The 13,667-nt window shown below is 42.2% G+C and overlaps 1 protein-coding gene across 6 annotated transcripts in view; it reads right to left on the bottom strand.

The window, feature by feature from the left end:
* The window catches only part of NFRKB (nuclear factor related to kappaB binding protein), a 46,262-nt gene that overhangs the window by 19,296 nt on the left and 13,299 nt on the right, over positions 1-13,667 (bottom strand). For 5 of the 6 annotated variants that reach the window (XM_077112443.1, XM_077112444.1, XM_077112441.1 and 2 more), the window contains exons 5-12: positions 13,164-13,338; positions 12,498-12,635; positions 11,803-11,876; positions 10,844-10,928; positions 10,324-10,504; positions 10,079-10,187; positions 9,772-9,898; positions 9,447-9,512 (exon numbers count right to left, since the gene is read on the bottom strand). In XM_077112443.1, coding sequence (XP_076968558.1) covers positions 9,447-9,512; positions 9,772-9,898; positions 10,079-10,187; positions 10,324-10,504; positions 10,844-10,928; positions 11,803-11,876; positions 12,498-12,635; positions 13,164-13,338 — 955 coding nt within the window. The remainder of the gene's footprint in view (positions 1-9,446; positions 9,513-9,771; positions 9,899-10,078; positions 10,188-10,323; positions 10,505-10,843; positions 10,929-11,802; positions 11,877-12,497; positions 12,636-13,163; positions 13,339-13,667) is intronic. The other variant, XM_077112447.1, reaches the window with a different exon arrangement.

Genomic DNA, 13,667 nt, shown 5'->3' with positions numbered 1-13,667 from the left:
TTTCAACCTATGTGTGAGACTAAAGCAAAAAATGTTTATTTGGTTCAAATCTATACTTTGACTAGTGCATCTCCTAATATAACTTATGTAGATAGTTGATTGAACACCTTAAGTACACTGAACTTTGTATAGGACATGAGATTTTGTTGGTTTGTCCAGGTGATGCCCTGATGAATCCCAGAGTGATTTGATCTGTGAGTGGAAAAGTATTTGCAAAGTTCGGGGAATGGTGAGAATGGGGGAAAACTCAACTTCCCCAAGTTGAATTCTTGATATTCTCACAAGTAGTGTGGACAACCAAAGCTATAGGCTGAGCCCCCGGTCTTGGGGTTTGTTCATATGAAACTTAAACCCACAGGGGATAGGTCAAGCCTACTTAAAATTAAGCCTAAGAGTCACCCCCAAGAGAACCTCTTTTGTCGCTCAGATGTGGCCTCTCTCTCCAGTCAACACAGCAAGCAAACTCACCACCCTCCCCCTGTCTACGTGGGACATGACTACCAGGGGTGTGGATCTTCCTGGCAGCATGGGACAGAAATCCCAGAATGAGCTGAGATTCAGCATCAAGGGATTGAGAAAACTCTAGAATGAGCTGAGACCCAGCATCAAGGGATTGAGAAAACCTTCTCAACCAAAAGGAGGGAAGAGTGAAACGAGACAAAGTGTCAATGGCTGAGAGATTCCAAACAGAGTCAAAAGGTTATCCTGGAGGTTACTCTTATGTATTAAGTAGATATCACCTTGTTATCCAAGATGTAATGGAGAGGCTGGAGGGAACTGCCTGAAATGTAGAGCTGTGTTCCAGTAGCCATGTTTCTTGATGATGATTGTATAATGATACAGCTTTCACAATGTGATTGTGTGATTGTGAAAACCTTGTGTCTGATGCTCCTTTTATCCACCTTGTCAACAGATGAGAGGAACATATGGAATAAAAATAAATAATAGGGGGAACAAATGTTAAAATAGATTTAGTCTGAAATGCTAGTGATCAATGAAAGGGATCAGTAAGGGGTATAGCCTGTAAAATTTTTTTTTCCTGTTTGTTATATTTTTCTGTTGTCTTTTTATTTCTTTTTCTGAATTGACGCTAATGTTCTGGGAAATGATCACGATGATGAATATGCAACTATGTGATGATATTGCGAATTGCTGAGTGTATGTGTTGGGAATGTTTATGTTTCTTGTAATTTTTTTTAATTAATAAAAAAACCACAAGCCAAGGCAGGAGGACAGATGTCACCACGTGCCTTCCCATGTGACAGAGAAACTCCGGACGTGATCAGCCTTTCTTGAGTGAAGGTATCCTCTTGTTGATGCCTTAATTTGGACATTTTCATGGCCTTAGAACTGTAAATCTGTGACCAAATAAATAATCCCCTTTGTAAAAGCCAAAAAGAAAAAAGAAAAAAAAAAGTTTTATGGGAACACAGCCATGCCCACCATTTGCCAACCGTGGCATAGATATCCTACCACAGCTGACAAGGCTACCAACCCAACCGCAGCTGACAAGGTTACCAACCCAACCGCAGCTGACAAGGCTACCAACCTAACAGAGTTGAGATGCCTGCTAATCGTCTCAACCCTCATCATCCCACCAAAGAATAACCACAAATCTGTAGTCCTACTGAACCTTACAGTCAGAATGGAGCTAATGACCACTCCCCATTTTCTGAAACTGTCCCTTCTTTCATCGACATCCAAGATTGGACAAACTCCTGGTTTTCCTCCTGGCTCTATCATCACTTCCTCTCGATGTATTCTCCCACGGAGCCTCCTCCACCTGATCTTTAAATGTTGGAGTTGCTCAGAACTTGGTGGTAGGCCCTCCTTTCTTCTCACTTCCCATTTTCTCCCTAGGTGACTGCGTCATCTATGCCTTTGGCTTTGATTACTATACAGGTGCCAGCCCACTTCCCCTTAGTACTTGGTCTGAATTCCAGACCTATACAATCTACAGCCTAATCAACATCTCCACTTAAACATTTCAAAGGCAGCTCCAGCTCAGCACACTCAAGAGCCAAACTTCAGATCTCAATCCTCACCTAGGTCTGGCTTTCTCCACAGCTGCCTATCTCAACAAACAGTTCCTCTATCCTATCACTAGAAATCTAGCAGAAGTCATGCCTGGTATCCACTCTTCCTTCCCTTCACACATCCAATTCATAGCCAAATTCTGTGGTTTTTACCACCTAAAAATTCCTCAGATTTATGCATTTTCTCTAGCCTGTCCAAGTTATCATCATCTCCTACACCTTTAAAAACAAAGTTACCCCAGCACCACTAACACACACTATTTCTTCCACCTGGAATGCTCTTTCTCTCAACCTCTGCTTATTATTCATCATCCATATCTCTGGAAAATGTCATTTCCTCAGGAAAGACCTCCTGACTCTCCATACCACATCAACTACCCACTATAAACTCCCATCCTTAATACTTTTCCTTTATGGAATTTATCAGCTTTTTATTTTATTTATACGCACATTTATTCCTCCAAATAGTCTTTAAGTTCCACGAGGGGACAATGCTGACTTGCAAACCATTACATCCTCCAGTATCCAATGCAGTACTTGCACCTATCTGAACCCCAATGTGTCATAAAAGATGAGTGAATCTACTGCCTTTTAAGCTTCTCTCCCTTTCTCTCTTTATAGACCACTCAAGAGAAAGCAAAAAGGTAGGTTTGTGAATTTTAATAGGAAATCAATGTTTAACTTTCCTTTTACCATTAACGTTCACCAACATACTTCAGAGACATATTATAACAACTTATATATTAAATAGGGCTTTATAAGCTGAAAAGGTGATCAGATGTCATCTAGATATATGAATGGAGCTAATCTGGATAGAACTAAGATAAATCAGGATACTGGGTAAAGGACTATATTTTCAAACTTCAACCTCTTTAGTGCAAGACTAAAGGGAGAGATATTTATTTGGTGTGAAATTTATATTCTGGTAGCACATTCTCTAACTTAACTTGTGTGGTCAATTTACTTGAACACAATAATTACATGGAATCTTGTACGGGGTGTGAGATTTTATTGGTTTTTATAGGTTAGTGTGATGCCCCGATATATCCCAAAGTAATGTAAGCAGAGAATAAATAAGTATTTCCAAAGTTCCCTTGGGGAACTGGGGAAAAAGAAGAAAATATTTAACTTTCCATTTGTGGGAAATTCCTGATATTCTCACAAGCAGTGGGAACAAATTCAGTAGGCTTAGCCCTCAATCTTGGGGCTAGTCCCTATGAAGCTTATTCCTGCAAAGGAGAAGCTAACCCTACTGTTAATTATGCCTGAGAGTCACTCCCAGAGACTCTCTTTTGTTGCTCATATGTGGCCTCTCTCTCTAAGGAAACTTAGCAGGCGAACTCACTGCTTCCCCCATACATGGGACATGACTCCCAGGGGTGTAAATCTCTCTGGCAATGTGGGACATGACTCCTAGGGATATGCCAGGAACCAGAATCATGTGAATGAGAAAACCTTCTTGACCTAAAGGGGAATGAAAAAAATGAGACGAAATAAAGTCTCAGTGGCTGAAAGTCAAGAGGTTATACTGGAGATTATTCTTACATATTATACAGAGATCCCCTTTCTAGTTTACAATATATTGGAGTGGCTAAAAGGAAGCACCTGACAGTGATGAACTGTGCTCCTGTAGCCTTAATTCCTAAAGACTATATAACTATACAGCTTTTACAATGTGATCATGTGATTGTGGAAACCTAGTACCTGATGCTTCTTTTATACAGTATATGGACAGATGAGCAAATAAATAATAAGGATAAAAAATAAATAATAGGGGGAGATAAATTGTCAATAAGAGGGAGGGGTAAAAGGTATAGGATGTATGTGTTTGTTTGTTTTCTGGAGTGATGCATACATTCTAAGTGAACAATACACAAGTATATGATGATATTGTGAGCCACTGAGTGTATAAAATGGTTGGCCTGTGTATGTGTGGATATTTCTCAATAAGAATATTAAAACAAAAAGTAGATGGAATACATCAGCAGTAACACAGCAACACCAGCGGTAAATAATTGGGGGAGGGACAAGAGTTACGGGGTGGTTTAGATTTCCTACCTCTTCAGAGTATGTTTATTGGTTATCTTTCCCTTGGAAACAATGAAATTATCTAAAATTGATAATGTTGATGGACTGTGAACTTCAGGCATTATATATAATGCCTAATGCAGGCAGGTGGCGGAAGGATGCATTGACTGAGAAATAGATTGGTTAACAATGGTGTATACATATGATCAAATATTGTGCTGCTATAAAAAGGAACAAAGTTGTGAGGCATGAAACATTGTGAATAAATGTGTGGGACACTGGGTGAGGCAAAATAAGCCAGAAACAGAAGAGCAATTATAGTATGATTTCCTTTAGAAAATGTTTATTAAAAGCAGGGGCCTAGATTACAAGCTCTTATAGCACTCACATTTAGTCTGGAGTGGTAATTATTATTTCTGGATTTTGAGAAGCTGTTTTACATATGTATAACCTGGTATTTAGAGATAAGAACAAAACTGAGGACATCTGGGAAGATGGCTGAATAGAGTAGCTCAAGATTAGCCCTGCTCCATGGAAAAGTTAGAAAAGTGACAGGAGGGTGACTGAGGCATCGATTTGGGAAGGTGGCCGACCTGAGAGAGACCGGGTTGCAGAGACCGAAGAACTGAGGCACAAAGCTGGAACTTGGTGTGGAGGCGTGGAGGTGTGGAGCCTGTAGGAGTGCACAGACAGAAGCCCAGAACAAGGAAGTAAGCCAGGCCACATGCCATGGGCATTCTACCCACACCACTGCAGCTCCATGACCAGCAACTCACCCAGCACATCACATACCCAAACCCAAATCATCTGCTCCCATTTCCCGCGTTGCAAACACCTCCAACCCACCAGCTCCCAGTGCACATACCTGCCCCACACCTTGACCCCAAGTGCAGCCCAACCCACCTCTCCTGGACCCCTCCCGAGCACTACCTTCCCCTCCCTGTTCCCTGCAGGCTGTTGACAGCACATAAAGGCTGTGGGTACTAACCTCCGTACCTAAGCTACCCTTGTCCCCCTGCCCATAGTGTCAAACTGCCTCATTCTGACCCCCCCACCCCGAGTTCTGCACATCTGTTTACGGCACTCCCAGGTCCACGCATACACATGAGCCCCCAATCACATCATTCAGCTCTGGGAACCACACTTTAAAGCAGTCCTAGAACTGCCCATGCACACAGCACTCAGCCTTACTTTCCAGCTCTGAGAAAACGCAGCTGGGTCACATATGCCCCCAGTCCATGAGGGCATAACACCAACCTGCTGCCACAGCTCTATGCATGCACACAAAGGACCCCCTGTCTTAGACCAGCACACACTAGGGTTACGCCCCCCCAGACCTGTGTACCCACACAGCTACATCCTCCCTGGCCACTGGGCACCCATGTTCATAAACATCAGCATAATATCCTCAACCTGCACCTATACCTGCTCTGAAACAAATCTCCATACAGAGTGGTGCCCCACACCATGCCTTGCTCCCTGCTGTACAACCATCCCACAAACACAAGGCCTTAGACTACTGAAAAAAATCAACTCCCAAAGTAAACCAATCAAGATATTTACATGCCACCAAGACAGCAGAAGAACACAAAGCATATCACAATGAAGACAGATATCGCCCTGCATAGTGACCAAATTAAAGCACCAGGGGAGACATACACGTTTGAACAACTAATCAAAGATGTTCATACAACTCTACTTAATAAAATAAGTGGGATAAGGGTGCGATTGGGGGCTGGGGCTATGTTTGCGGGTTCCTGGACGCAGGGTGACCAATAGGAGCTCTCTGGTCAGAGTTGAGGAGTGGCCCAGACTTTTTCCCAGGTCACTGCTGGTGGGTCCAGGGAAGGGAGGTGCCTGAACTTCACTAGCTCCTCCTGCCACCTAACACTTAAGAATAGAGGCCGAGGACTTCCGGAGAAGATGGCAGCTTAGTAAGACGCGCGGATCTTAGTTCCTCCTCCAGAACAGCTACTAGGGGAGTAGAAACGATACAGAACAGCTCCCGGAACCACGACAGAGATCAAAAAGACAGCGTACCCCATCCTGGAACGGCTGACTGGCTGAGAGAAACCGCTCTGGTGAGATCGCCGAGGGGCGCGGGCCTCCCCGGGCAGGGCGGCAAGCGGCCGGAGACCCTCCCTTCCTCCTTCCAGGGCCAGCTGGCAGAATTGGGCAGGCGGTCCCCTCAAGCCGCAGCGGCTGGCGCCCCCACCACGCGCGGCCCCCCGGACCAACTGAGAGAATTGGATCGGAAATCCCCAGGCCGCGGAGAACAGTGACCGGGGGGGTCCCTTCCAAACACGTGACTTCCCGGTCCGGCTTGGAACAGTGCACTCTCCTGGGCCGCGGCGGCTGGCGTCCTCCCACCACGCCTGGCGCCCCGGGCCGACTAGGAAATTTGGACGGGTGCTCTCCTGGGATGCGGCGGCCGGCGACCCTCCCCACGTTCGGACCCCCGGGCCGGCTGGCACTCTTTCAAGCCGCTTCGGCTGGCGAACCTCCCCCACGGCGAGAGTTTTCCAAAGTTAAAGGACCCACAGCACCTTTTACTAGTGGGACCCGCAGACAAACGTGTGCCACGAGCACCACCTACTGGGCAGGATAAGAAAAACAGAACCCAGAGATTTCACAGAAAAATCTTTCAACCTGTGGGGTCCAACACCCAGGGAAATCTGACTAAATGCCCAGACGCCAGCAGAAGATAACGGATCACGCTCAGAAAATTGAAAATATGGCCCAGTCAAAGGAACAAACCAATAGTTCAAATGAGATACAGGAGCTGAGACAACTAATGCTGAATATACGAACAGAAATGGAAAAACTCTTCAAAAACGAAATCGATAAATTGAGGGAGGACATGAAGAAGACATGGGCTAAACAAAAAGAAGAAATAGAAAAACTGAAAAAACAAATCACAGAACTTATGGAAGTGAAGGATAAAGTAGAAAAGATGGAAAAAACAATGGATACATACAATGATAGATGTAAAGAGACAGAAGACAGAATTAGTGATTTGGAGGATGGAACATCTGAATTCCAAAAAGAAACAGAAACTATCGGGAAAAATATGGAACAATTTGAACAGGGATCAGGGAACTGAAGGACAATATGAAGCGCACAAATATACGTGTTGTGGGTGTCCCAGAAGGAGAAGAGAAAGGAAAAGGAGGAGAAAAACTAATGGAAGAAATTATCACTGAAAATTTCCCAACTCTTATGAAAGACCTAAAATTACAGATCCAAGAAGTGCAGCTCACCCCAAAGAGATTAGACCCAAATAGGCGTTCTCCAAGACACTTACTAGTTAGAATGTCAGAGGTCAAAGAGAAAGAGAGGATCTTGAAAGCAGCAAGAGAAAAACAATCCATCACATACAAGGGAAACCCAATAAGACTATGTGTAGATTTCTCAGCAGAAACCATGGAAGCTAGAAGACAGTGGGATGATATATTTAAATTACTAAAAGAGAAAAACTGCCAACCAAGAATTCTATATACAGCAAAATTGTCCTTCAAAAATGAGGGAGAAATTAAAACATTCTCAGACAAAAAGTCACTGAGAGAATTTGTGACCAAGAGACCAGCTCTGCAAGAAATACTAAAGGGAGCACTAGAGTCAGATACGAAAAGACAGAAGACAGAGGTATGGAGAAGAGTGTAGAAAGAAGGAAAATCAGACATGATGTACATAATACAAAAGCCAAAATGTTAGAGGAAAATATTATCCAAACAGTAATAACACTAAATGTTAATGGACTGAATTCCCCAATCAAAAGACATAGACTGGCAGAATGGATTAAAAAACAGGATCCTTCTGTATGCTGTCTACAGGAAACACATCTTAGACCCAAAGATAAACATAGGTTGAAAGTGAAAGGTTGCGAAAAGATATTTCATGCAAATAACAACCAGAAAAGAGCAGGAGTGGCTATACTAATATCCAACAAATTAGACTTCATATGTAAAACAGTTAAAAGAGACAAAGAAGGACACTATATACTAATAAAAGGAACAATTAAACAAGAAGACATAACAATCATAAATATTTACGCACCGAACCAGAATGCCCCTAAATACGTGAGGAATACACTGCAAACACTGAAAAGGGAAATAGACACATATACCATAATAGCTGAAGACTTCAATTCACCACTCTCATCAATGGACAGAACATCTAGACAGAGGATCAATAAAGAAATAGAGAATCTGAATATTACTATAAATGAGCTAGACTTAACAGACATTTACAGGACATTACATCCCACAACAGCAGGATACACCTTTTTCTCAAGTGCTCATGGATCATTCTCAAAGATAGACCATATGCTGGGTCACAAAGCAAGTCTTAACAAATTTAAAAAGACTGAAATCATACACAATATTTTCTCGGATCATAAAGGAATGAAGTTGGAAATCAATAATACGTGGAGTGCCAGAAAATTCACAAATACGTGGAGGCTCAACAACACACTCTTAAACAACAGGTGGGTCAAAGAAGAAATTGCAAGAGAAATTAGTAAATACCTCGAGGCGAATGAAAATGAAAACACAACATATCAAAAGTACTTGAAACTGTGCAGCTGGGTTCCAGTAGCTTTGTTTCTTAAAGATGAGTGATTAATAATATAGCTTTTACAATGTGACTGTGTGATTCTGAAAATGTTTTGTCTCAGACTGATTTTATCTAGGGTATGGACAGATGAGTAAAAAGAATGGATAAAAATAAATAATAGGGTGCCAAAGGTTAAAATAAATGGGGGAGATGGAAATACTAATGGTCAATGAGAGGGAGGCTAGGTGGAGTGATGCAAATGTTTTAAAAAGCAATCATGGAGATGAATACACAACTATGTGATGATACTGAGCCATTGATTGTATACCATGTATGGAATATTTGTATGTTAAGAATGTTTGTATGCTAAGATTTATCAATAGAAATATTAAGAAAAAAGTTAAAAAAATAAAGGACCCAACTTTTTAGATAAAGCTTATTCAGGGCTGTCCAACATCTCACAGTATATTATTCTCAATTGCAAAGCCCATTTGCAGGAAAGTAAAATAATATTATGAATTTATCCAAAACGACAGGTGTGCTTAAGACATATGCTGAAGCTGTTGCTAAGCACCCCCACAGACTCCACTGTAGCCAGCACCAGACTTAGAAGGGATATTCCATCCTGGCTTCTGTGAGCCAGAGTCTAATGAGGGTGAAACCTATACCTTGGGAGTACCAAAGAGGTCTTGAAGGCTGCCCTCACTGAGCAAATTAAGGTTTCATCCTATCTGGGACTATACTGTCTGGAAGGTAGGAAGAACTTCAGGAAAGGAAATAAGAGAATGAAAAACTTGTGGTTACAGAAAGGTAATCAGAATTACTTACCAAGCAACTTCCACTGCTGAGTTTTCTCTTTGAATTCAACAAATGGAGAGAAACTGGAAGGAATAGCTGCAAGAACACAGATCACATAAACAAGACACATGAATCAGAGAGAGGCCTCCTGTTACTACCCTTGACAAAAACTTATCGAGGACTAAACTCACAGTAAGTAATTGACACTCTGAGCTCTGAGATCACTTTTGAATGTTTCATAGTGTATGAGGACAGCACAGAGAGAGACCTCCCAGTGCACAAGTATAACAGATTAAAGGAGAAAAGCTGCAATTTACTTTGACAGAAGGGGAAAAAAAACAAAAAATTACTTTACCTCGACTTTCTCCAGCAAGATACTGCAGGGCTGGTAAGACTAACTCTGCCCAGTTGGGAGCCGCAGAAAACCAGCTATTGAGGGAGCTGGCTGGAGATGACTGCCAATCTAATACTCGCTCCTCCAGCTGTAAAGGCAGAACCTAGTTAGATTTCTATTCTACACCAGCAATTCCACAGATGCTCCAGAGCAAGCTGGGATATATCTGTCCAGAAATCACAAAGCAAGCTAGCGGCAGAGCTTTGGTAGGACCCAGGGTTCTGCTTCTATAGATTTCTACAATTTAAAAACTTTTTCAAAATCTTACCATAGGAAGGCTAGCCTGACCCTCCAGCAACAAGATCTCTAATAGAAGAGAGAAGAAGCTGGAAGATATTTCATTGATTCCAAGGCAAGGTTTAAGGTCTTCGAGAGGCCTAATACATGGAAAGAAAAATATAACAACTGAAAAGACAAAGAACACACCGCAAGATTGGTTCAGGCCCTTGGACCCTCCCAGAAGTCTAAACAGGCGTCAAGAAACGGAGCACGCTATCTCTGCCTGTCACTTACTCTTCCTTGATAGCAGGTATTGCCAGTGGAGATGGCGCCTGTGAGAGAGGTGGAATCCCTTCAGTATTGCTTAAGGGTTCAGCCAGATCCTCTGCCTCTGATTTGATCATTTTTATTTTCTTCCTCTTCTTTTCCTCTTTCTCCTTAACTTTTTTTTTAAGGACAGCCAAGTCATACAGTGCTGGGAAAAAAAGCAACACAAGTCAGAGGCTGACATTTCTGCATCAGGATGTGATTTTCCCAAAGCCCACAGGTAAAAAAAAGAAAAATCTTAGTAATAAGACATTTAGATTATAAATACCAAACACAATGAGCAACTACCACATAATTTTAACACTTATTAAAGAGGTAATGATTGGTTGTTACAGATTTTATATTATTTCTCACTGATAAAAAAGTAAAAGGCAGTAAAAGAAGCAAGCAAGAAGCTGGTTTGATTTTTACAACAAAGACACAGGTTAGCACTATTGAACACCACAGCCAGAGGATGGCTATCTAAAGAGGACTCAAGGTCACGTACCTGCTAGGGAGCCCTTCCTGCCAGCATTTACTCGAGTCATGATGTCACTGAGAGTCAAGTCCCCTGTCAAAAGGTCCGGATGGTCCTAGATATGACAGGCAGAGAGTTCGTTATATGGAGGCCCAAAAATGAAGTTAAAACTGATGGCGAGTCTACCAAATTACCTAACAGATAAAACTGGATGGTAAGTGCATCTGAGGAAGTAAGGCTGACTGAATACATTTAGAGATATTGTTTCTGATTATGGTGCACGAGGAGCCTGTTCCAAACTTCCCTTTCTATTATAGGAGACTTCGTGGCTTACAAAGCTCCTGTAGAGTCCTTAGGTTGTATGCTCTACCATCTTGAGAAGTTAAATAGTGTTATAGTTCAAAGTTTATTTTACAGAAAAAAAAAAAAACAGGATTCAGACAAGTTTAGGGTTTTGTCCAATATCATAATCAGTAAATGGAAGGATCATGGATAGAATTCCATTCCTACATCTAATATAGGCCTCTCCCCACTAATCAACTTTCCTTTTCTATCTGAAACGGTATCATATCTTTTCTCAACTATATTCTCTGGCTTGGCTTTATACAGTGTTTCCTTAAATTGGTAGAGTGCAATATGCAAACAGCACAAGGTGGAAAGAACCCAGAATCTGCCTCTTGGCTCTCCCACTTTCTAGCTATAGGACCCGGAACAAGCTCCTGGTCAAATGCAGATAATGATTCACATACCTCCCAGTGTTGCTGTGAAAATGAAATCAGATGCTATGTAAAACATAGCTCCTGAGGTCAAGGCCTGTGTTTCTGTCCTGCTAAGTAGCCTCTGGTTGTTCCTGTTCTCTTACAATGATAATGAACAGAAGAATAAAGGAAGCAACGACTACCAGGATCTTCCCTACCCACTCAATTCAGAGACATTAGATTGAAAACCTCTGATGACTCCCCACCCTTTCACCCTCATTCCCATTTTACTGGTTGGTGTTTCCGCTTCTCGTGGTGCTTCTTTAACATTATCTTCAGGTCACTGTCCCCCAGCTCTATTTTATCTGAAAGAAAATAAGCCAAGCCACAGACTAAGTCATTGACTACCACAATGGCCAAACAAATTTTTCCAGTCACTTGTGATATTCAAAACTAGGATTTCTGAGTTCCCCTTATGATTCCTATATACAAGAAGCAAAACTCTTGAAACAGTAATGCAATCAACCTTTTAACTTTACTGTAATTTGGTCAGTAACAGTGACTTTGGTTACTTAGTTGGTCTTAAAACATGTAAAATGTGCATAACATTTTTTTTTATTCCTATCCCAAATAAAAAGCCTTTTCTAATTTTACAAACATTCCAAATAATTGCTACAGGTCTGGTTATCCTGCTGTTCTATTAAATTGCCACTTAGTATTATCTTAAGATAAAGTGTTCTATTTTCCTTAGCCCAAATACAGCTGATCAGCTCCTAAAGAAAATTTTTTAAAAAGGAAGGACAGAAGGAAGGCCTATACGTTTAAAAAAAAAAAGAGAGAGATGATAAAAAAAGCTTCTTCCCAATCTCCTTATTCTAAGAAACACTATTTTCTTTACCTGCAGAAAAGTACCTTTCTCCCTGTAAGGGAGTTCAAATCTACATCTCAGTTTCCCAGAACATCCAAAGCACCAGCTCGGTTCTCACCTGCAGTTTTCATATCCATGGTTGAAAGCGTGGGCACCACCCTCAGGGGCACTGCAGGACTAGGAGAACGTGCTGGAGAGCTCGGAAGCCATGAGCTGAGATCTTCAAAAGAAAATGTGTCTTGTAAATCCAACGTGGCTGTGGACTCCAACAGGGGAGATTGGGTAAGTGGCCATTTGGGTTCAACAAGGCTAAGGTAACAACATGGAGGCCAGGGTTCCACAATTCCTTTCTGACCCTTCCCCAGACGAAATGGAGCACAACTTAGGTCACTTAAACGGCTCTTCCAGGAAGAGAGACTTCAACAGAATGATGGGGTCGCACTGCAGCAGGCCAACAGTCACTACTGCTCTCCTGTAAGGGGAAAAGCAGCTCTCTCAAGTGGCACAATAGGACCAAACAAGCCCACTGTGGAAAGGCCCTGCCACACAGGGGTTTGTCCAGCAGGCTCTAACCTCAATCAAATGCCATTTAAGCATCAAGGGGAAAATGCATGCAGTCATTTCTCACTAACAGGAATGTCTCAGTGACCCAAAGACCAAGGGGCTCTGAATCCTACTATACCCCACACCCCCATGAAAATTTAGATAGTTTCTTTGCTGGGGAAATACACTGCTACCACTGGCTCCAATTGGACAACAAGCCCACATGCTCAAGGACACTCACCCTCTTCATCGGATGACAAAGCTGTGTCACCACATTCCTCCTTCACTTCTCTCAGCACCTTCAGATAGCGCTGCTGGGTTCGCCACTCCCTTTCCTCAGGGCTGTGGGATGGTGATGGGCGCTTTTGCCGTAGGGGGAAGGCTGGGCCACTCCTGCGGGCCATCTCCAGCAGGTCCTAGAAGAGAGCAGATTTGGGAACATGTCACTCTTCCAATCATGTACCAGAACAAATGTATATTCCAGAAGTCTACAATTTTTACCTTCAGTGTTTAACAGGTTCAATTCCCTCTCTCTAGATTGCAAAGAAAGATGCATGTATATGAACGTGTCCAAACAAAAATGGCCTATCTTGGTTCATTACATAGTGAAAACCCCTAAACCTGCATTCTGAACTGTTTCATTGAGAACAAAAACTAATTATGTTATATGACCAAGTATTTTCATATCAAAGCTTAAAGATCCACTTGGGGCCTAAAATACTCTGCCTCGAAGAATTGCCAAACT

Source organism: Tamandua tetradactyla, chromosome 8 (genome assembly GCF_023851605.1).
Source record: "Tamandua tetradactyla isolate mTamTet1 chromosome 8, mTamTet1.pri, whole genome shotgun sequence".
Taxonomy (NCBI): Eukaryota; Metazoa; Chordata; class Mammalia; order Pilosa; family Myrmecophagidae; genus Tamandua; species Tamandua tetradactyla.
This window is presented reverse-complemented; position numbering and strand designations above follow the sequence as displayed.